We start from the raw sequence: 24,422 nt of genomic DNA, 5'->3' as shown, positions 1-24,422 counted from the left end.
TCAACCAGCCCCCCCATATTAATGGAATCAAACAAAATGGATGTCAAACGTTTGTGCTGGTTTGTGCTGCAAAAATGTTTGTTTGTGCTGCTAACATTTTAAAATGTTTAATAAAATAACGTCTTGATGCGTGCTTAATCATCCAGGTAAGTAAATCCCAAAAGGTTGATTCTGTTCATCTGGACATTTTCAGTTGGAGAAACGTTTCGTCACTCATCCAAGTGACTTCTTCAGTCTCAGCTGACTGCAGGTTTCCCCAACCTTATAAACACCCGTGAGTGAAGTTGCCCCCCCTACCTTCTTCAAATCGAACAAAATTGATGTCAAACATTTGTCCTGCAAATTATTTTGTTTGTGCAGGTTATGTTTCCCTAATTTTATAAACAGTACATGTACAGTGAGAGAGAGATGTTACATCTGTCTTCACTTGCATCCCAGTCATAGAAGCGTTGGAGGTCGTTCATAAGAGATTACAGGATCATCCCAACCTCAGCAACAGGACCACTCTCAGCACTGATCAGTTGTGTTTGCTTTTGGAACTGTCTTAATTCCACCTATTTTGCATAAGGGTCAGTACAGGCAGAAATCTAGGTGTGCCATGGGTTCCCACAGGCCCCTGGTCAAAGTCACCAAACCAGTTCGTAAGCAGGTACAGGTGTGGCCAGAAGGGTCCTCAGAGGCACTGCTTTTCCACCACAGGCCGCCACACACGACAACACCACAGACTTTCAGGAATATACAGAAACTGTCACTGCCTACATCCCAAAATGCATCGATGATGTCACAGAGACCAGGACTATCACTGTCTGGGCCAATCAGAAACCATGGCTCACAGGTCAGGTTTAAATGCTCCTAAAGTTGAAAAATGCAAGCCTTCAGAGCCGGGAATTAGGTGAGTCTAAGAACAGCAAGGGCAAACCTGTCACGTGGCATCAGCTACAGCAAAGCTTCAGCAACAGCAGAGATACTTGGAGGCAGTGGCAAGGAATACAAACCATCACAGACTACAAGCCCACTCTACAGACCGTGGTGACACAATCCCCAGACAGTGTGTGGAGATCCCTCCACCATCATTACTGAACCCAAGAAGTCATCTATCTCCTGCTTTAAGGACTACCGTCCTGTCAAACTCACCTCCATCATTATTAAGTTAAGTGCTTTGAACGGTTAGTCATGCATCAAATCAAATTATTGCTTTCCCCCAACCTGGATCCATTTCAGTTCGCATACCAGTCAAAACGCTCAACCGATGATGGAATTTCAACTGCCCCTCACTCAGCCCTCACACATCTGAACACTAGAGACTCATATGTCAGAGTGCTGTTCATAGACTTCAGTTCAGCATTCAACACCATCATTCCCCAGCAACTCATTCACAAACTGGATCTGCTGGGGATCAGCACCTTGCTGTATAACGGGCTGCTAGATTTCTTGACAGGAAGACAGCAGACAGTACGGGTCAACAGCAACACCTCCAGCCCAAGAACACGGAATACGGGGGCTCCCCAAGGATGTGTGTTGAGCTCCCTTCTCTTCACTCTGCTGACCCACGACGAGATCTACTACAGGGGTGAAGTTAACCATCTGCCAGAGTGGTACAGCAACAACAACCTGTCCCTGAATGTGGAGAAGACCAACAGTGACTCTACTTCCTCTGCAAACTGAGAAGCACAAGAGATTCAACCCCCATTATGAGCACCTTTTACAGAGGCACAGTTGAGAGTATCGTCACCAGCTGCATCACTGTGTGGTATGACTCCTGCATTGGGTTCTGCAGGAAAAAATGACAACGGGTAGTGAGAGCAGCCGAGAGCATTGTGGGGACCTCTCTTGCCTCCCTCCCCAGGAGATCTACTGCACCTGCCTCATCTGGAAGGTCGTCTCCATTACAGGTGACTCCACTCATCCCTTCAACAGCGTCTTCAGTTTGCTGCCATCAGGAAGGATACTGAAGAGCCTCCGGGCCAGAACCAGCAGACTGAGAGACAGCTTCGTCCATCGGGCTGTCAGGATGCTGACCATCTCTGGATCGAGAAGGGGGGCCCAAGGGTACATCTTTCGCCATCCTACAATGCTGTGATTGTAGCCATTCCCCACTTTCTGTGAATGGTACTCATGGCCATTGATCAATAGGCTTTGATTAGTTGTCATTGATCAATGGTCATAAGAATTTGCATACTAACAATCATGGAATTAACCCCCCGGCACATTGTTCATTCAGTGGCGCTAGTTTCCTTCACTATGCAAATGTACTGTTTATATGGTTGGGGAAACCTACAGTCAGCTGAGACTGAAGAAGTCACTTGGATGAGTGACGAAACGTTTCTCCAACTGAAAATGTCCAGATGAACAGAATCAACCTTTTGGGATTTACTTACCTGGATGATTAAGCACGCATCAAGACGTTATTTTATTAAACATTTTAAAATGTTAGCAGCACAAACAAACATTTTTGCAGCACAAACCAGCACAAACGTTTGACATCCATTTTGTTTGATTCCATTAATATGGGGGGGCTGGTTGACCTCTAGAAATTTTTGTTAATATCTTTAAAATAATAACGGCACAAACAAAAATTTCTGCAGCACAAACCAGCACAAACGTAGCACAAACGTTTGATACCACTTTTGTTGGATTTGGGTAATGTGGGGGGGCTGGTTGACCTTTTGACCTTTACATTTTCATTAATATCTTTAAAACAGAAGCAGCACAAACGAAAATTTTAGCAGCACAAACCAGCACAAACGTAGCACAGTTGATTGACACCCATTTTGTTTGATTTAATTAATGTGGGGGGGCTGGTTGACCTCTGATGACCTCTAGAAATTGTTATTAATATCTTTAAAATGATAGCAGCACAAACGAAAATCTTTGCAGCACAAACCAGCACAAATGTAGCACAAACGTTTGATACCACTTTTGTTGGATTTGGGTAATGTGGGGGGGCTGGTTGACCTTTACATTTTCATTAATATCTTTAAAACAGAAGCAGCACAAACGCTAATTTTACCTGCACAAATCTGCACAAACGTAGCACTAAAAAAGTAGACCATTTTGGTTTGTTTTGGAGCAGTCTGGGGGGATGGTGATGTCATCAGCAAAAAATATAACTTTTAATATCTCAGATACTGTAGCAGCACAAACGCTAATTTTACCTGCACAAATCAGCACAAACGTAGCACTAAAAAAGTAGACCATTTTGGCCCGTTTTGGAGCAGTCTGGGGGGATGGTGACCTTTGAATGACCTATAAAATAAAGTTTAATATCTCGGAAACCGTAGCAGCACAAACGCTAATTTTACCTGCACAAATCTGCACAAACGTAGCACTAACCGCTCCGCCTATTTGCCTTTACGTTTCAAGTGGGTGGGGGGTCAGCTTCACTCTGCTGAGGAAGCAGAAGAGGAAAAGTGTGCGCGAGTTTGTGCGCGTGGTCGACACCTCTGTCCGCAGAGGAGAAGCAGGGAAGAACAGCAGCGGGGGAAAACGGTGGGTCTGTACTCTTTTCTACACATTTTATTTAGCTTTTATTTGACTGAGAGCTACGACGATGGTTTTATACTTGAACCACGTCAGAGACAGAGGCGGTGGTGACGGTGCTGGAAATAAAACCGCTTCGGGGGGAAATTCCCCCCCAAAGCTGTGTAAAACTGTCGGTGTCTAAAAACATGTGATTTTTATTTTTATTTTTTTTAAATGGTAAAATGTTTTTTTTTTCAATGTTTTAGCTCTTTACACTGTTGCCATTTTCAAAGCTGCTTGAAAGGAAATGTAAAACAAATTTAAAATTATGGAGCGTGATGTCATAGATAGAGATAAGTGAATGGTTTATACTTTTACCACAATGCTCTACTTGTACTTTACGCAACTTCAATATTTAACCTCCTAAGACCCGAACTCTTCCACGCATACATTTTTAATTTCTCTTTGATATTTTGGCTAATTGGGGCCCGATGATTGTTAAAACAAACAATTACCAGATTTTTATTTTTTTTTTACCTAAATTTTGGTTTGTTTTTTTTTTAAATGAGCGCCACATATGAGGATATTCGTTTAAATTTTTGATAGAACAGTAGCAGTATAATGTCCTCGTAAGTGGATATCAGGCCAAAAAAGTGATGTCCACATATGTGGATGCCAGGTCCTAGGAGGTTAAAGAAGACTAACTGTTGTTGGGGGGGGGGGGGGGTGCATTTTTGTTCTTCTTCCAAATCCATCCAACAGGCAGAATATCTGCACCCTGGTTTTCACGGACTTACTCTACTTTGACTTTTTCCACCCCTCAAATTCCTCAAATTTCAGTTTTGTAAAGGATTAACTTTGCAGACTGTGTTTTATTGCAGGTTTAACGTATTCCAAAGGGCAAAGGCATGTTTATGGGATGGCTTTTATTTTGACAGGACCCAGCCATGGAGAGGGAGCAGATGGAAATGTCCGCAGCCAAACCCCAACAAAATGGAAATACGGGGTAAAAAAAAAAAAAAAGAAGACTCTAAATTCTAAATCGCCTTTCTACTAATTATGTGACTTGAGTCAAACTCCTAAAGAATTTTTTTTTTTTTTTTTTTTTATCGGTGCTTGGGAAATATTTGACATCATGCCATTTATGAATTCTCCAGGGAGACTGAAAAAGATGACTTGAAGAAGAAGAAAAAGGAGAAGCCTCCTAAGATGCCCATGGTTAGCCCCATCAAAGTGGTAGGTTCATCTTCATACTAATCACCTGCTGCCAGAAAAAAACAGGTTATACACTTATTTCTTTTCAAGGCTCATTTTTATCTTTTTTTATTTTCTGGTGTGCAAATTATTTTTCTTTATTGGAGTGTGCGTGTGTACATGTGAAGACAAAATGGAAGCAGCAGTGTTATAAGTTGGTTTGACTGTTTATAGTTATCCTTGTAAGACTGGAAATTCCTACAAGCATAACAGCAAGGTGTGTGTGCTGAACGGGGAAGTCGGGAGAGGATGGGAGTGAGGCACATCCTCCCGTTGTTTCAGTGAACTCCACCAGACTCCTGCAGCGAGGAGATGAAAGCTGCTTTGAGTTTAACTTTTTCCCACTCAAATTATTATTATTTTTTTCTGTGTGCAGTTTAGGTTTGCAGACCGCTGGGATGTCTTAATGATTATAGCTGGGACAGTGATGTCAATGGCAAACGGCGTAGTGCTTCCACTCATGTGCATTGTCTTCGGCGACATGACGGACAGCTTCATACAGCAGGCTTTCCCCAGTGAGTTTCAGATGCAGGCTAGTGTGCACATGGGTAGCACAGCAATAATCATTAAGGAGTAAAATGACTCTTTTGTTCTTCCTTCCTGTGTCCTCAGATTCCACAAACAGCACCTTAGAAGAGGAAATGACTGGGTAAGACCTCACAGCCTGACACCTCATAGCTGCCTCATCAGGCGGAGAGACTGACTGAAACAGATATATCAGACCGCATCTGTCACTTGTCCTCTCCCAGCCATGCCATATACTTCTCCATCATGGGAGCTGGGGTCCTGGTTGCAGCCTACCTACAGGTGGCCCTCTGGGCTCTGGCAGCCGGTCGGCAGGTCAAACGCATCCGCATCCTGTTTTTCCACCAAATCATGCGGCAAGACATTGGCTGGTTTGACGTCAATGAGACGGGAGAGCTCAACACGCGTCTCACAGAGTGGGTAACAGATGAGAAGTGTGTGATTTTTAAAGGTCCCACAGTGCTGTGTGTTAATTAAACGTGCTAGAAGTATAATCAGCAGCTATGCAGATCTCTAACTTTCTGAAACTGAAGGACACTTTGAATAAATTGCGTTATGGAGATGAGTGTGTCTGTCACTTGTATTTCAAAGTATCTGACTTTTCAAAACTGGAGCTTGATGTTTATATGTGCATGTGCAGTGATGTCTATAAGATCCAAGAAGGTATCGGAGACAAGGTGGGGATGCTGATCCAGGGTTTCACCAGCTTTGTTGTGTCTTTTATCATCGGCTTGAGCAAAGGCTGGAAGCTCACTCTGGTCATCCTGGCTGTGAGCCCCGTGCTTGGCATTTCTGCTGCTCTTTTCAGTATGGTAAGCTGCTGCAGAAGTTTATCCCTGTGTTTCTGATGCTTAAAACACCCTGGGCTCTGTATGCATCACCACCTTTTGTCTGTGTACAGGTGCTCACATCGTTCACCAGTAAAGAGCAGACTGCATATGCTAAAGCCGGTGCTGTAGCCGAGGAGGTGATCTCTTCAATCAGGACTGTGTTTGCCTTCAGTGGTCAAGAGAAGGAGATTAAGAGGTGTCATGTCTTTAACTGTTATCAACCGCCTCAAATGGCATTATTTGTGCAGATGTGGTCGGTCTTGGCAGAAATCCACTGTTTGTGCAGTTTAAAAATGTATTTTATACTATATTTGCCCCTAACTGTGCTCTTTGTGTTGCACTCTAGATATCATAAGAACCTAGAGGATGCTAAGAGGATGGGAATAAAGAAGGCGATCTCTGCTAACCTTTCCATGGGTGTCACCTTCCTCTTTATTTACCTGTCCTATGCTCTGGCCTTCTGGTATGGCAGTACACTCGTCCTGAGTGAAGAGTACACGATTGGAACCGTACTCACTGTGAGTAGATTTGTCACCTGTTAGTTTGTACAATAAACATGCATGTGACTTGGAGGTTTTTGCTGTGGCTAACACCAGTGCACTTTTTCTTTTTCTTTTTTTTTTTTTTTTAAAAAAAGGTCTTCTTTTCTGTGCTCATTGGCGCTTTCTCACTGGGACAGACCTCTCCCAACATCCAGACCTTTGCGAGTGCTAGGGGAGCTGCATATAAAGTGTACAACATCATTGATCACGTAAGAAGTGCAATGTTTTCCACTCAACGCTTACTTTTCTTTCTTTTTTTTTCCACCCATTCGTGTTGTTGCCCTGTTGTCACTTTGTATTACCAAACATGCTGCTTTACGGTGGCGCTCCGGTGAGCTGCTTTGATGCTGCCAGCAACCTGGAGCTGGATTTTGCTGTAATTGGAGCTCCTGCTGTTTGAAGACACCGCAGGTCATTCAGTTGACGTTGCACAGCTGTGGTTCTTGTAAATCTCTTCCACTCGCTGAATCAGACTCATTTCCAAAAAGTAATTAAAACTTGAGTATGATCATGAGTTTTGCAGACACTGTGAAGATGGTGGATAGTGTTTTGTGAAATCAGCTTTAGTAGAATTTAAAAGGGGCTCCTATGGCCACAGAAGCTTGGAGCATAACCAGTCTGTTTAACTGAGCCACTTGAAGGATGGCTTGCAGGGTCAACTCCTGCCTGTTGCTATTCTGGGATGTGGCTTTGTTTAGCTTGTTGCACGTGTTTGTCTCTGTGTATGACTACAGACTCATGCTAGTTTAGAAATGCAGATAAAGGATGGCCCCATCTGAGAAACTGCAGGCTGAGCAGCACTTTTGTTTGCACAGAAACAGAAATGCACACAACCTCGAGCAAAACAAATGGGATCTTCTCTGAAACATGTTCCTTGCTCCAGACTTGAAGGGGAGGGTATTAAGCCTTTGAAAGTCACTTCTGTTTTACCTGTGTTCACACTGAAATCATTTCTTGTATTGTGGCTACTACTTATTCTTATGTTCAAGGGTGAAGTGTAAAGGATGAGGCTTCCAGGTGAGACATAAGTGTCAAATTCTGCCAAAACACAGCTCAGCTTTTGTAAGTTGCAAGGCAAAAGGGAGAATAACAGAGCTGTGCAACAGGAGATGCAGTGAAAACGCAAAGCACTGTGAAAATAAACATTGTGCTTTCTAAATGTGCTCAGCTGAAACTGAAGGGCTAACAGCATTTCCTCCCATTGTTTCTTTGAGGTTATGAAAAGAATAAGCCCTGTTCTGCTGTATTAGTTTGGCCTCTTAGAAGTGAAATCTGCCGTATTTGATTCTCTTCTCGACAGGTCCCCAGTATCGACAGCTATTCAGAGGCTGGCTACAAACCTGAATGCATCAAAGGAGACATCGAGTTCAAGAACGTCCACTTCAGCTACCCCTCCAGGGCTGATATCAAAGTGTGTTCTCATAGCTGCTGTATACTCAAATTTAAAGTGCTAAAATAGCATGCGGACATTTTTATATCCCCAAACTCATGTTGTCTGTAGGTGTTAAATGGCCTGAACTTGACTGTGAAGAGGGGGCAGACCTTTGCCTTGGTGGGAAGCAGTGGCTGTGGTAAAAGTACCACAATCCAGCTGCTGCAGCGGTTCTACGATCCTCAGGAAGGAAACGTAAGTGGGACCTCAAGTACTTTGAAGTACAAGATGTACAAATCAGATCAGTCCTGTGTAGACTTAACCGTTCAGAAATCAGACCTTTTATATTTATTTTTGTCTTTTTTAATTTTAACAACTTAAAGCTGAAAGTAGATGTAAAGTGGATTTCTTTTAAAGAACTTTGTTTATTTTGGACACTCCTTATGAAAATTGAGTCTGTTTACTTAAATACAGTAAACTGATTTGTGTGGAATTTTTTTATTTATTTTTTTGTTAAATGGCTTCTGTGTATAAAGGGCTCTGCATAAACCAGTAAATGGAAACAGCGAATCTACACAACGGTGTAAACTGAGTGTCGTGTGTCCATGTAGGTGTTTGTTGACGGTCACGATCTTCGTTCTCTTAACGTCCGACACCTGAGGGAGATGATCGGGGTGGTGAGCCAGGAGCCCATCCTCTTCGCCACCACCATCACAGAGAACATCCGATATGGCCGAACCGACGTGACGCAGGAGGAGATTGAACAAGCTGCCAAGGAAGCAAACGCTTATGACTTCATTATGAAGCTACCCGATGTAGGGCAACACTTACAATTCCTCTGTCCCTGTAAATGATTGATCTCCACTTGCTAATCATTGGACTCTCTGTGTTGAGCAGAAGTTTGGGACTCTGGTGGGAGATCGGGGGACTCAGATGAGCGGAGGACAAAAGCAGAGGATCGCCATCGCCCGAGCTTTAGTCCGCAACCCCAAAATCCTCCTGTTGGATGAAGCCACATCTGCGCTCGATGCTGAGAGTGAGACCATCGTGCAGGCGGCGCTTGATAAGGTACGGCTCAACGGTTACTTAATTCTTGTTTCAAGGCTACTGTAAAAAAATAAAAATAAATAGAGACAGAGCAGAAATGTTAACTCATGTCCAGAGGAGCAATCCGTCCGATCTGACTTGATTCATAGTCTTGTATAAATGTCTCCTGCATGGATGGTGGATTTGAGCCACAGTGCACATAAACCTACCCTCCTGCAATAATTTAACAGTTTATGTTAAATGCTTGTGTACCTCACATCAGAGCAGCATGCTAGTAACATTTAACTCAGTGTAACACACAAACTCGCCCGTGTGCAGGTCCGGTTGGGTCGAACCACACTAATCGTGGCTCACCGCCTTTCAACAATCAGAAACGCTGATGTTATTGCCGGCTTCAAAGATGGCAAGGTTGTAGAGGTGGGAACTCACAGCGAGCTGATGGAAGGAAAGGGAGTCTACCAAACACTGGTCTCCATGCAGGTAATATTTGCACACAGGCAGTTTTAGCAGATGGGAACTTCCACAGCACCCAGTCTTTATTTGTTTGTTTTGCATTTGTGGTTTTCCTCTTGAAGACGTTTCAGAAAAATGCGGAGGAGGAGCATGAGCCGTCTGCAGATGAGAGAAGCCCAGGAGTCAGGTCGTTGTCGGAGTCTTCTCTCTTCAAGAGGAAGAGCACAAAAGGTGCATCCTTTAAAACTTCAGAAGGGGACAAAGAGGAAAAGAAAAAGTTGACTAGTGATAACTTGGAGGTGAGCAAACACCTAAATCCTTCTATCAATAAAGGAATGTGAAGAAAATATGATTCTTAGTCTAAGATGTTTTTAAAAAAAAAAAAATTATTATTGTTATTTTCACTTGGATGAGTGTTCACACCTCTTACTTTTTCTGGAAACTAATAATTGAATTATACAGTACTATTTATTTTAAGACATGGGGCTGCAATTTATTCTCTTAGGCAGTTTCTTTAAGTAGTCTTCAGGAAACGTTCTCCAGGCTTCTTGAAGGACATTCAAAACTCTTCTTTGGATGTTTGCTGCCTTTTGTTCTGTCAAGATGATCCCACATTGATTCGATAATGTTGGTTTGGGCTCCTAGACTGATTATGATCTATTGTATGTTTCTATCAACTATACTTTTACTGCATTAGCAATGTGTTTGGGATCGTTTTCATGCTGAGAATTTACTTATACACACCATTCATTCATCACTTGCATTAGAAGCCTTTTTAATCTTTCCTCCTGTCTGCAGGATGAAGACGTTCCCCCTGTGTCATTCCTCAAAGTGATGGCTCTGAACACTTCAGAGCTGCCATACATTCTGCTGGGGACCCTTTGTGCCATTATCAATGGTGCAATGCAGCCTGCGTTTGCCGTCGTCTTCTCAAAGATCATCAATGTAGGTTACTCTTGATAACATGTTCATGCTGAATGGAGGTGTTTTCAGCAGCTGTAGAAAGCTTCATCTTTTTATCTCCCCTCAGGTGTTTGCAGAACCGGACCAAGACATTGTCAGACAAAGATCAGTTTTCTTTTCCCTCATGTTTGCTGCTATTGGAGCAGTTTCCTTTGTCACCATGTTTCTACAGGTATGCAAACGCACGCGGTTGATGGAAGAGGGTTTGTGGTAAACCTTGGTAAACTCTGTTATATCCTGCTAGTAAGTAATGTAAATAAAAAGGTTAAAAATGAAAGGGAAATGGTCACACAGGTCCCTGTCAAACTTTAGGAGAGTGCACACAAGTTGAAAGAATGCTGATGTGACAACACATGCGGATGATGTGACACGTGTGCTAATTTTTGGGGGGGGGGGGGGTTGTGTGGGTTTTTTATTTATTTATTTATTTATTTATTTATTTATTTTTTATTTTTTTTAAACAGGGTTTCTGTTTTGGTAAATCTGGAGAGGTCCTCACCTTGACACTGAGACTGAGGGCCTTTAAGTCCATGATGAGGCAGGTATGTAAGTGACAAAGTCAAATGAGAGAGCAGGGAGGAGGATGTTGAAAAATACATTTTTCTTGGTGGCTAAAGTGAACCAATTATCTACATGGCAGCCATAATAAAAGCTGGTCAGGTCCTTCAGTGCTTCTTTCAAATCTCCTTTGCAGGATCTGGGCTGGTTTGACCAACCAAAAAACAGTGTTGGTGCGCTCACTACGAGACTGGCCACAGATGCAGCCCAAGTGCAGGGGGTAAGCTTCAACAACAGCTGGCCAAAGGTTACCAAAGGCTCACACTAAAGTGTCAAATCATCCATTTAGGCCGCAGGCGTGCGTATGGCCACGCTCGCTCAGAACTTCGCCAACATGGGCACCGGTTTGATCTTGGGTTTTGTGTACGGCTGGGAGCTGACTCTGCTGCTCCTGTCTCTGGTGCCCATCATTGCAGTGGCTGGAGCCATTGAGATGAAGATGCTCGCCGGACACGCTGCTGAAGACAAGAAGGAGCTGGAGAAGGCTGGAAAGGTGAGGATTGGGTGCGAGATGTGCCAGAGTGAAAGTAAAAATTCCTCACGGCTCAGTCTGTTGAAACTCTGAACTCATGAGATATTTGCATTGCGTCTCTTCAGATTGCCACAGAGGCCATCGAGAACATCCGCACCGTGGTCTGCCTCACAAGAGAGGAAAAGTTTGAAGCTTTGTATCAGGAGAACCTCGATGTGCCCTACAAGTACGATAATTTGTACCACAGGGACCTGATTGCTCAATTATACGCTCTTTAAGTTCTGATGCCACCTTTCTCATGTTTTTACAGAAACTCAAAGAAAATGGCACACATCTACGGCCTCACCTTCTCCTTTTCCCAGGCGATGATCTATTTCGCTTATGCGGCCTGTTTCCGTTTTGGTGCTTGGCTCATTATAGCTGGAAGGATGAGTGTCGAAGGGGTCTTCCTGTGAGTGAACTGAGACATTGGCTTGTATCTTCATGAGGAGATTAACAGGCAGCCTGACAGTTTGCGTGGCGGGTAACATCCAAACAAAGCATTTCTGATGGACAGAACCTTTTCATGTGGCTGTTAATCATTATCTTAGTCAGAAGCAGTTGAAGAGCCTCAGCGTGGGTGGCTTTCAAATGTACACTGTGACAGATACTTGTGGTAATACATCAGACCCTCTTTTGCTGGGAGGAGCCACTGCTTTCATTTATATTGTGTTGCATAAACTGGGAAGTCCAAAGTTCATGGCAAACCGAAGCCTCAGCGTCCATAAAAGAAGAAAATATTAACTCTTTACCTCTTAATGAACACTGTACACCCAACTGAGGCTGATTTAATGTCTCTGAGCTTTTTCCCACTCTCCAGGATGGAATGATTGTACAGCATTACTGTAGTAAAGTGAATTTTGGATCCACACAGGCTCCAATATATACAAACAACCCCACTAATGTTTGGTTAAATGTGCCTTAGAAACGAGCCTCTGGCATCATTTAATCACTCCTTGGCAGGATTGGTAGAGCCCATTTTAGTTTGCCTAAATTCAGGTCTGTGCCAGGAAAGCAAAAATAATCCACAAGTTTTCAATAGGACTGAGGTTTGTGCTTTGGGACAGTCTTGTCATTAATTTAATGTTAGCCTGTTTTATCCATTCTAAACCAGTTTTAATCTGTGTTTGGCATTATCGTCCTGGTCAATCATATAGTTGTTGATTTGAGGTGGAGTTGAAGAAGGTGGAGGTGGTTCTGCTTCTTATTCATTATTCCAGCCAATTTATGCAATATCAATGCTGTCACTGCCAGAACAGCCCTGGAGCATGATGGTACCACCACCACACTGGTTCGGTGCTAATACATTGTTTTTGGGTTTGAAAGCCTCAACTTTACGCTTCCAACGTTTTGAGCCGTTTACCCACCACGACAAATCTTCTCGTCTGACTAGAAAACTTTTCTCCAGGAGACATTTGCTTGTCCACATGGGCGTCTGCCATTTTCAGTCGAGCTCAAAGGATTGACTTTTGAGCACAGGCTTTGGCACCCTCTCAGTCAATAGTGATGTAAAACACATCTAACTGGACAGTGATACTGGTGTTCCAGCAGTTTCCAGTTCATGGCAGGCTTCGGACTTCGTGGTTCCTGGGTTGTTCTTGAACACTTTAACCAGCTCCCTCTCATCTCAGGCTAATGGTTTGGGTCTTCTTCCAGTTCTTGGCGAAGTGGTGACGCAACATTAAAGGCCACAAAATTACCATTAAATTCATGCCCACGATGAGTAAATGCAAACTTCTGACTACAGCTGTTGTAGGCATAAACTCGTCAGTCGGTTCATCATTATCGGCGGGACCGAACAGCGCAAACTCATCTTTAAGATTATCAGTAATTACAAACATGCTGGGCACACAGATGTCGTAGGTTCGTGTTAGCTTAGCCTTATGTAATCCTGTTTCACACCCCACTGACAGCGAAGCTAATGTGTTTAACTTTCCTCTCCCAGTGTGATTTCAGCCGTTCTGTTTGGTGCCATGGCTGTCGGTCAAGTCAACTCCTTCGCTCCAAACTACGCGAAGGCCAAACTGTCTGCTGCCCACATCATGATGCTGTTAAACAAGGAGCCTGCCATTGATAATCTGTCAAAGGACGGAGACTGTCCGGTACATGACGCAAACACGGCTTTAGAAAAGTGATATTTTACCACATATCTAACTCTTTCTTTTCTTCCAGGACCAGTTTGATGGTAATGTGACCTTTGAGAGGGTCAAGTTTAATTATCCTTCACGTCCTGATGTACCCATCCTGCAAGGGCTGAATCTGAGTGTAAAGAAGGGAGAAACTCTGGCCTTGGTGGGAAGCAGCGGCTGTGGGAAGAGCACCACCGTCCAGCTGCTGGAGAGGTTCTATGACCCGCTGGATGGGAAAGTGGTGAGAAAACAACTGCACGCCCACGCTCTGTGCACTACCTCACACTGATGCCTCATCACCTACTGACAGTTGGGTAATGATTAGCTGGCCAGTGCTTTCCAGTGCTGATATGAAGTCCATGTAACAGGAGCTCTTATCTGGATTACTGCATAAACATTTATCTGGTTGGGAGGGAAATGAATAGTGTGCCTGTTGTCTCGTGTCCTGTTGGTGTTTTTGAACATCATGTGCACATTGCAGGTTTTCTAGTACGTTTGTGTTTGTCACTTTAAAAAAACAAAAAAAAGTCTCTGGCAAAATAACTCATTAACTGAATTTCTGCATTGATTCAGAATTAATGTAAAACCAATGTTAACTTTTAAATAAGAAGTGACAAGTTCTTCAGCTAAACAAGCTTTTAGCCATTAACAAATCAGACATTTCCTTCAGGGCTTGGTGATTAAAACGATGTTGCACAATCAAATGAATGATCGTCCAGGTGCCAAAGCATGCAAGCCTATTTGTGCTACTCTTTCTCCTTCAGGTGTTGGACAAATCTGATGCCAAAAACTTGAACATTCACTGGTTGAGGTCCCAGATAGGCATCGTCTCCCAGGAGCCCGTGCTGTTCGACTGCTCTTTGGCTGAAAACATTGCCTATGGAGACAACAGCCGCAAAGTCAGCATGGACGAGATAGAGGCAGCGGCCAAAGCAGCCAACATTCACAACTTCATAGAGGGTTTGCCACTGGTAATGTCATTATACTATTTTATAGAAGATTCCATGTAAAGATAAGGGTCAAATCCAGTGTCAGTAAAACAGACTGGGTGGATAAAGAGGTGGTCAAAAAAAGCAGACTCAGGGTTACAGCAAGAAAGGAGGCTGAAACACTGAATCTAAACAAAGATGGACTCTGATGTCAGCTTTGTTTTTAATGCGTCACAAAGCTGCCTAGAGCTGCCTCTGCCCAGCTACCACAGGGTTTTACTGTGAGGGAAGTTTAGTGCAGCCAGGATGTCTTTGTGTTGCCCTCAAAACCTAAAGCCTTAGAATGAGTCTCAACTTTATGCTGTTTCTGATTCAGGCTGTGCACACCAACACTTGATGGCTGCTATAAAATGATCCCTATGAGTGTCACCTACTCCATAGATTTTTATCACATCGCATGATGATAAAATGGTGATAAACATCTAAAGAAGATTTAAAAAAATGTAACCGTAAGAGGCAACACTGCTGCCGATAAGATAATAGATGACTACAAGAAATCATTGATTTATTGCCTGGAGCTAACTATACACTTCAAGTTTGTTTTTTGTTGTTTTATGCTCTCTCAGTACTGCTGGTTTTTGATGTGATGGTTTCACATTAGAAACAAACGAAGATCAATTTAACTTTGAAACTTCCGAAATGTCTTCGATACAGTGTTTAAGACTCGTCGTCCAGATCGCTCAGATGGCATTTCTTTTGCTTTTTACGTCCTTTAAAATGTTGAATTTGCTGCTTGTATTTGACAAGCAGTTAACTGGTCAGTGCTGAGACTTTAAAGTGCTCTGATCAGGAGGCAGACTGAAACCTGATAGTAATGTGGTGGTTTCAAAGCATTTTGCTGATGAACTGTAGACTAGATGCTGGTCTGTGGTTTTTGAGAGATCTGGGATCTTGCCACTAATTTAAAATCTTCAAACATTAGTTTAAAAGTATAAAGCACTAATCAAAAAGCACTATACAAACTGTTGTGGTTGCTGTCACTATCGAGTCATCTTTGAGTAATTCTTTCTGCCCTGTATTGTATTATTGTAGGGTCTTTACCTTACAATATAAAGTGCTTTGAGGCAACTGTTGTTATTTGGCATTGAATAGAGCTCCATCCTTTTGTAAAGGTCTCGTGCCTTTCTGTTTCTGCTCAACTACATTAACCCCAAGATGGACGAGGTTGGGTTTAGTAACATTTATTCCACTCTCATGGACCTGAAATATTTTGTCATGATAAAGCTGTAGATGAAAGGTTGGTGTGATTGCCCCCAGGTTTCTTTAAGATGATGTAAAGATAAGGCTTCATAGGTCAGATGGAGATGCTGTAAAGGGGACCATAAGTCAGCTAAAATTAAAAATTGTGAAATGGTGTACAAAGGTAATTACAGCAACAATGCAAGTCTCCTAAAGAGGCCTTTGTGAAAAACCTTTGTTGAAAAACCTTTGATCAGTGTTTTTACTGCTGTGATAAACAAACTTGGTGGTGCTTTATTTTTCCACCTGCAGGTTGAAAAGCATAACTGGGATGGAAATGGCAGCTCAGACAGAACACAATTGGTGTAGTAAGGTGGATCCTGTGGAGGTCGGGTGTGTAAGGAAGAGGACTCCCTTACTGCATTTATTTATATTGTATTGTCTGTATAGCACTTTAGAGCACACCTTTCACTTTATTAAAAGCACCTTATCAAGCACTTTATGTAGCATTGCACTTTAAGCATGGATTTGCACACAAGAAGTTTAAATATTTATTGACTATTTATTGGGAATTTTAAAATCAGTTGGTGGCCTTGTTTCAGATCCTGCACAGCTGCTCCTCATCAAGGAATGTGGTGGTTGTCTGTCAGGAGAGAAGAATGGTGATTGAGATTGTGATTAAGGTTTACCAATAAGGAAAACTAAGGCAAATGTGTGTGTGAAATCTAGGGAAAAGTGTTGCAAATAAGCGTTTGTAAGTTAATGATTACTCACCTTTCTTGCCTGTGTCCTCTTCAAGGTGTTTGGGCAAATGTTTCCCCGGGGGTCCAGACACCATTTAAAGGTTCCGGGAGAGACCATGGGTAAAGAGTGTGGTGAATCTTTTTGTGCTTGGGTTTCTGGGTTTTTATAATATTGGGTTTTGTGTAACATTAAAGTGTGAAATATTTATTAATATGTAAATGTGAAGATGTATTTATGTATTTATTTATTCTTATTGATATATTGTATACTGTGGTGGAAGGTTGGGATTTAAGAATTTACCTGAGAGTGGAATAATGGTTAAGTCTGTGACAGCTGAACATATTTAAGGCTGCCAGTTGTCATTAGGGGATTTTTTGTGCTGTGAAGAAGCTCGACAAGTTAATTGTTTTAAGGAGAGCCATATAGCAAATAAATACTTTGTTCCACTACACTTGCCTTGGTCTGTCTCACTGTGTTTCCAGCCGCTAAGGGCTGCCCTGTTACAAGTGGTGTCAGGAGTGTGTCACTCATGCCACAGTGAGAAGATGATGACAAGAGGTGGAAGAAAGCCAGGCCAAGAGGAGCAGCCTGATGAAGGAGTTGGAGCTTCATCTGAGCTAGAGGCCATGGCAGCAACAAGCCCTGAGGACAAATTGGAGGAGTTAACAGGGTTGGTGAAATCTCTTATGCGGTCTCAAGCAGCCAGAGACCAAAAGTGGGAGAAGGATTTGTCACGTCAGGAGCAAAGGTGGAAAGGCATGCAGCATCAATTTCAGCAAATCCAGCTACAAGTTAACGCTGTAACTGATAAGCCTGACCCACCAGAGGCGCCAGCGCCCCCTACAACATCTGAAGAACAAGAACTTGGATTCAATGGTGAAGACATTCCAGTGGCCAGTGGGTCCAGGTCTTTAATTGAACCAAAACTTTTTCCTCTGTCACCAGAAGATGACATTGAACATTTTCTGACTACGTTTGAAAGAATGGCAAACGTGTGTCGATGGCCCAGAGATGAGTGGGCTATTCGTCTGGTTCCCCTGTTGACAGGTAGAGCCCGCACAGCCTACATTCTTATGGATTTAACAGACTCTGAGAATTATGATAAGGTGAAAGAGGCAATTCTGGCAAAATATGAGATCACTGCTGACACCTACAGACGCCGCTTCAGATCTCTGAAAGTGGAGCCAGGTGAGACGCCACGTGAACTTTATGTAAGATTGAAAGACCTGTTTTCAAGATGGATTAAACCTGAAAAATCAACTGTAGAAGAAATATCTGAGCAGATAATTCTGGAGCAGTTTTTGAGAATGGTTAATCCAGAGCTGGAGATTTGGATACGTGAGCATGACCCGAAGACTGCAAAGGAAGCAGCTAGCCTCGCAGAGGTTTTCACTTCAGCCAGAAAAGGAAGCAAGAGCACCTACTTCAGCCGGGAGACCCACTACGCCCAACCAAGTAAGTCCATTGGGGGTGAACAGGGTTCTGGTCAAGTTCAGGCTAGAAATCTTTCTAGTTCTAGGCAGCTCCCTTCCCATAGACCTCACAATGTGAAGAAATCCTTTAAGTCTTCAGTTCAGGATATTAAATGTTATCACTGTCATAACTTTGGCCATACACAACAATTTTGCCCTGCACTTAATTCAAAACCATCTCTTTTATGTGCAGTTCCAAGACCAGCCACAGAGCCAGTAGGAAAGAAAGCTTGTACTGTCCCTGTTTTAATTAATGGGCGTAAAGAGGAAGCTTTGCTTGACTCTGGGTGCTTCCAAACTCTTGTACACTCTAGCATAATTTCAGGAGAAAAGCTAAGTGGGGTTGGGGCTACAATAAGTTGTGTGCATGGAGACGAACACAGGTACCCCACTGCTGAGGTTTACCTGACAGTAGGAGGTCAAACCTACTTGTTAGTGGTAGCTGTTGTTCCCAGTTTGCCATATTCAGTGATACTTGGTAATGACATCCCCACTCTTTTTGATCTAATACATCAGTCGGATTATGACCCTCAAGTGAGTGCTGAGAAAGACATTCAAGGCTTAGGTGATGAATCTGGAAGCTCACTTCCTCTAGATATGACAGTTAAACCATTTAAACCCTGTCATGTAGTCACAAGAGCACAAAGTGCAAAGGAAAGGATGCAAGAACTACCCTTTTTTGAGGAGTCTCTCGAAACGGAGCCAGGGAAGATTAGGAAGTCTAGGGCTCAGAAAAGAAGAGAAAAGTTCAAAGGCTCAGGGGAAAAAGGTACAGCATTGTTCCCTAAGCCAAATAACCAACTTGAGTTTGATGTTCCCTCAGATTTAGGTGCACTCCAAAGAAGCGACCCTACTCTAAAACCCTGGTTTGAGAAGGTAACAGAGGTAGAGGGGGCTAGTCAAGGTCAGGTAAGCTGTCTTGCAGACACTGTTTACTTGATTAAAGGAGGCATCTTGTACCAGAGAAAGGGGAAGTGCGAAGCTGTGGCACTCCCACAACAGTTCAGAGACAAAGTTACGGATTTGGGTCATTCAATTCCATGGGCAGGTCATATGGCTTTTCACAAAACACTGAATAGGATCAGCAGCCGTTTTGTTTGGCCAGGGATGTATGTCCAGGTTTCTGAGTTTTGCCGTTCCTGTGAAAAATGTCAGTTGACCTCAGGCAAAGGAGCAGCGCGAGCCCAGTTGCAACCACTGCCAATTATTGAAACACCATTTGAGAGGCTAGGCATGGATATTGTGGGCCCTTTAGAGAGGAGCTCCACAGGTCATCGCTACATATTAGTCATATGTGACTATGCAACACGGTTTCCTGAGGCCTTCCCACTCAGATCAATTAAAGCTCGTCACATTGCTAATTGTCTTCTGCAGCTTTTCTCTAGGGTAGGCATACCAAGAGAAATTCTGACGGATTGTGGAACGAACTTTCTATCCAAGTTGTTGCAGCAGGTTTATAAGTTGTTAGGGATAAAGGGACTTAAGACCACCCCTTATCACCCCCAAACGGACGGGCTAGTGGAGAGATACAACCAGACTCTCAAAAGTATGCTGCGCAAGTTTGTCTCTGACACAGGTGCTGACTGGGATCAATGGCTGCCCTACCTTCTGTTCGCCTACCGGGAGGTCCCGCAGGTTTCCACTGGCTTCTCGCCTTTTGAACTTTTATACGGTCGCCAAGTGAGAGGCCCCCTGGATCTGCTTAAGGACTGCTGGGAGGAATCCAAAGCAGAGGGCGAAAACATCGCAGCCTACGTCATCACCATGAGAGAGAGGTTGGAGAAAATGGCATCATTGATGCAAGACAACATGAAAGCTGCACAAAAACATCAAAAGACTTGGTATGATCAGAAGGCCAGGGATAGGGTCTTCCTTCCAGGTCAGAAAGTACTGTTATTGCTTCCCACCAGCGATAACAAGTTGCTGACAAAATGGCATGGACCATACGAGATCATCAGACAAGTGAGTAAAGTCACTTATGAGCTGAATATGCCAGAAAGAGTTAAAAAATATCAGACATTTCACGTGAACTTGTTGAAGGCATTCCACAGCCAACAAGAGCCGGTCTATCAGTTACTGGTGCGTTCAGTTAAGGATGAGGAGGTGACTGAGAAGTTCTTTCCAACTAACATTCAAGTTTGTGCTTCAGTTGACCTTTCTCATTTGTCTCCTACTGAGCAGGCTGATATAAAACCACTCGTGGACCCACAGCTCTTTCGAGAAACACCAGGCTTCACATCACTGGTTCAGCACAAGATACGGGTGAAGGAGGATGCACCCGTTCGACAAAAGAGTTACAGAATTCCTGAACGGTTGGTGCCAGTGCTACAGAAAGAAATAAAACTGATGTTGGACCTGGGAATCATTGAGGTGTCAAGCAGTGAGTGGTGCAGCCCGATTGTTTTGGTACCAAAGAAAGATGACACCCTGAGATTCTGTATTGATTTCAGATATTTGAATGCAGTATCCAAGTTTGATCCCTACCCAATGCCCAGGGTGGATGACCTGCTGGAGAGAGTTGGATCAGCAAGGTACATTACAACACTTGATCTGTGTAAAGGATACTGGCAAGTGGCTTTGGCGCCAGAAGCGAGAGAGCTGACAGCCTTCAAAACTCCTTTTGGTATGTACCAATTTAAAGTCATGCCATTTGGGCTTCAAGGTGCACCAGCGACATTCCAACGATTAATGGACCATGTACTGAGAGATGTGTCAGCATTCTCTGCAGCATATCTGGATGACGTGGTGGTGTACAGCCAGTCCTGGGAAGAGCATGTCATTCACCTACAGAAGGTGCTACACTCCATCAGAATGGCTGGACTGACTATCAATCCCAAGAAGTGCTCCATAGCCAAGAGAGAAGTGGAGTACTTGGGCTTTGTAGTTGGCTCTGGGAAGATAAAGCCGCAGGTTTGGAAAGATTGAAGCAATTCAGTCCTTCCCAGTTCCGACAACAAAAAGGAAGGTGAGAGGTTTTCTGGGTCTAGTAGGCTGGTACCGGAAATTCATACCTTCTTTTGCAGAGCGATCCACTGTACTTAATAACCTCACAAAAGGCTCAGCCCCTAACAAAGTGCGTTGGACGGAAGACTGTGAGCGAGCATTCAGAGACCTCAAGGAAGCAGTTTGCACACATCCAGTTCTACACAGTCCAGACTTCAACAAGCCATTCATCTTGCAAACTGATGCTTCGGGAGTTGGCCTTGGTGCTGTCCTTCAGCAAGAGGTGGATGGTGAAAGAAGGCCTGTGGTGTTTCTGAGTCGGAAACTACTCGACAGGGAGACGAGGTATTCGACGGTAGAGAAAGAGTGCTTGGCCATGAAATGGGCTATTGAGGCCTTGAGGTATTATCTTCTGGGACGTCACTTCACTCTGGAGACTGATCATCGTGCCCTCCAGTGGTTGAACCGCATGAGGGATGCAAATGCCCGCATTGCAGGATGGTACCTGTCTCTGCAGCCTTATGACTTTACGGTCCAGTATAGGCCGGGGAAGTCAAATGAGGTTGCTGATTGTTTATCTAGGATGACAGAGGACTGAAGCACTTCGTGCTTAAGAGAGGGAGGAGGAAATGTAAGGAAGAGGACTCCCTTACTGCATTTATTTATATTGTATTGTCTGTATAGCACTTTAGAGCACACCTTTCACTTTATTAAAAGCACCTTATCAAGCACTTTATGTAGCATTGCACTTTAAGCATGGATTTGCACACAAGAAGTTTAAATATTTATTGACTATTTATTGGGAATTTTAAAATCAGTTGGTGGCCTTGTTTCAGATCCTGCACAGCTGCTCCTCATCAAGGAATGTGGTGGTTGTCTGTCAGGAGAGAAGAATGGTGATTGAGATTGTGATTAAGGTTTACCAATAAGGAAAACTAATGCAAATGTGTGTGTGAAATCTAGGGAAAAGTGTTGCAAATAAGCGTTTGTAAGTTAATGATTACTCACCTTTCTTACCTGTGTCCTCTTCAAGGTGTTTGGGCAAATGTTTCCCCGGGGGTCCAGACACCATTTAAAGGTTCCGGGAGAGACCATGGGTAAAGAGTGTGGTGAATCTTTTTGTGCTTGGGTTTCTGGGTTTTTATAATATTGGGTTTTGTGTAACATTAAAGTGTGAAATATTTATTAATATGTAAATGTGAAGATGTATTTATATATTTATTTATTCTTATTGATATATTGTATACTGTGGTGGAAGGTTGGGATTTAAGAATTTACCTGAGAGTGGAATAATGGTTAAGTCTGTGACAGCTGAACATATTTAAGGCTGCCAGTTGTCATTAGGGGATTTTTTGTGCTGTGAAGAAGCTCGACAAGTTAATTGTTTTAAGGAGAGCCATATAGCAAATAAATACTTTGTTCCACTACACTTGCCTTGGTCTGTCTCACTGTGTTTCCAGCCGCTAAGGGCTGCCCTGTTACAGGGTGTAAAGGCTTTATTGCTAAATCTACAACTAAGCTCCTACAGAGAGTGGGGGTGTGAGGGCAGGCCTTTCAACGAGCAGTCAAGTCACTCTGAGAGTGCTGAACGAAGCAGCAGCTGGTTGCGGACAGGAGTACAGCTAGGCTGGGACATTAAGGGGTGATAGCAGAAGGGGGCACATTACGTGTCATGGGCATAAAATCAATGTAACACTGAGGACAGTGACCACCTGACAATCCCAGTGAAGTGGTTTACCTCCTCTCCCATTCAAGACACCAGAGGAATCTGTACTGATTACTGGAGGGCTTGTATCATTAAGCCTTATGAGTCAACAAATGTGAATGGTAATCATGCAGGAGGCCAGCTGAAGATGAATGTGTTATTGTACATGTGAAAATGATTTCCTGCCAGCATTTTATTAACTTGGCAATAAATGTAGCTATTATTATTATTATTATTAAACCTCAAAGTATACTTAAGAAATTTGTCAGCTGTGAGGAGTGATTGGATCCATACTTTGTATAGTTTTGACCATCTATAGTAACACAACTATGCCCTCTCATTGTTTTGTTTGTTTGTTTTTTCCATGAGCAGAAATATGACACGCAGGCAGGTGATAAGGGGACACAGCTGTCAGGTGGTCAGAAGCAGCGAATAGCCATAGCCCGAGCCATCCTCCGCAACCCCAAACTGCTGCTGCTGGATGAGGCCACTTCTGCGCTGGACACTGAGAGCGAGAAGGTGAGCACATCTTTCCATTTTCACCTGTAATGCTTGTCAGGGAGATTAAGTAAATGGTGAGTAAAGTCACCAGCTCATACAAACGACTGCTGCAGCTAAAATCCACACACAAGAAAATGGGAAATGTTGGGCTGAGAGAGTTCACATTAAACTTGAGGATGGGAGGAATACAGGAAAGTAGCCATGTTGATAAAGATGACAGCTCTGGTTTAAACTGAAACCATCTTTAGTGCTGAAAACATTCATAGTAGGAGCTCTTATAAGACCATGCTCTCTCTGTAGGTGGTGCAGGAAGCTCTGGACCAGGCCAGCAAGGGCAGGACGTGCATCGTCGTGGCCCACCGTCTGTCCACCATCCAGAACGCAGACCGCATTGCTGTATTCCAGGGAGGAGTCGTGGTGGAGCAGGGGACACATCAGCAGCTGCTGGCAAAGAAGGGGGTCTACCACATGCTTGTCAACAGACAGATGGGACACAGTGACAAATAACCCATAGTCCATAATCTTGAGTTCTGGATTAAACACTGGTGCCTTAGATCATCACTCCTCCCATGCAGATTCAGACAGTGGCTCCTGTGGCTTAAACCTAAATGTATAAAGTCTGAATTCTGATTGGCTGTCACTTGTGACTGTCCTTCCCACAAGAGATTTTTGACATTTGTGGGGTGCAGATGTAAACGGTAAAACTGATATTATTTTTCTTTTTTGGCTTACTCACTGTTGGTGGATACAAGTTGATTAATGTGTACTTTTCCTGCTTAGCTAAGTGGCAGATTTGGCTTCTAAAGAGCCTTTTTGTGCAAGTAGAAAAAGTGACCTTTGAGATAGATATTTTTACTTGTAAGGAGAACACTGGAATTAAAAATGGCTGCATTCTTTTTTTTTTTTAAACAGGCTAAAGTAAATTCAATGACCAGTCCTCTTTGTTCGTTTGTCTATGCACTGGTTTTATGCCTCTGACGATGGGATCATCACTGTCTGGAATAGTTTTGGGTAAAATCTTTAATATTTATACTGTTATGACTCAGTTCAGCATCTTGGATTGAGTTGGAGGACCAAAGTACCTGAGCAGTTAAAGCCTGGGAAATGCTGCGCAAATGTTAATTTTCATTTGCGAAGTTTCTGTGGAATTCACTTAAAATGTAATTTTGTTTCTATTTTTTTTTAGAGGAATTGCTGCTTTGTAACTGTTAATGTTTTATATTCAAATAAAGGTTAAGAAAGC

At 43.2% G+C, this 24,422-nt stretch overlaps 1 protein-coding gene across 2 annotated transcripts; it reads left to right on the top strand.

Annotated features, from left to right (window-relative positions):
- Positions 1-4,409: 4,409 nt before the first annotated feature.
- Positions 4,410-24,416, top strand: abcb4 (ATP-binding cassette, sub-family B (MDR/TAP), member 4; the record flags this gene model as incomplete). Of its 2 annotated transcripts, XM_080895844.1 has the most annotated exons (27): positions 4,410-4,468; positions 4,620-4,698; positions 5,093-5,231; positions 5,329-5,365; positions 5,466-5,657; positions 5,882-6,053; positions 6,143-6,267; positions 6,418-6,589; positions 6,709-6,822; positions 7,914-8,024; positions 8,115-8,240; positions 8,597-8,800; positions 8,883-9,053; positions 9,351-9,512; positions 9,608-9,784; positions 10,284-10,430; positions 10,516-10,620; positions 10,913-10,990; positions 11,143-11,226; positions 11,296-11,499; positions 11,604-11,704; positions 11,789-11,929; positions 13,463-13,619; positions 13,690-13,887; positions 14,411-14,617; positions 23,051-23,197; positions 23,480-24,416. In XM_080895844.1, the coding sequence occupies 27 exons, from the start codon at positions 4,410-4,412 to the stop codon at positions 23,684-23,686; spliced, it is 3,816 nt and encodes a 1,271-aa protein (XP_080751970.1). In that variant the 3' UTR covers positions 23,687-24,416. The 2 variants fall into 2 exon arrangements, with proteins under 2 accessions (XP_080751970.1, XP_080751969.1); XM_080895843.1 differs by lacking the exon at positions 4,410-4,468 and having other exon boundaries at positions 4,625-4,698.
- Between the last annotated feature and the right edge of the window lie 6 nt (positions 24,417-24,422).

This window comes from Rhamphochromis sp. 'chilingali' (genome assembly GCF_963969265.1).
Source record: "Rhamphochromis sp. 'chilingali' genome assembly, chromosome: 11".
Taxonomy (NCBI): domain Eukaryota; kingdom Metazoa; phylum Chordata; class Actinopteri; order Cichliformes; family Cichlidae; genus Rhamphochromis; species Rhamphochromis sp. 'chilingali'.
The sequence above is the reverse complement of the archived record's forward strand: the minus strand, read 5'-3'. Positions and strand labels throughout refer to the sequence as shown.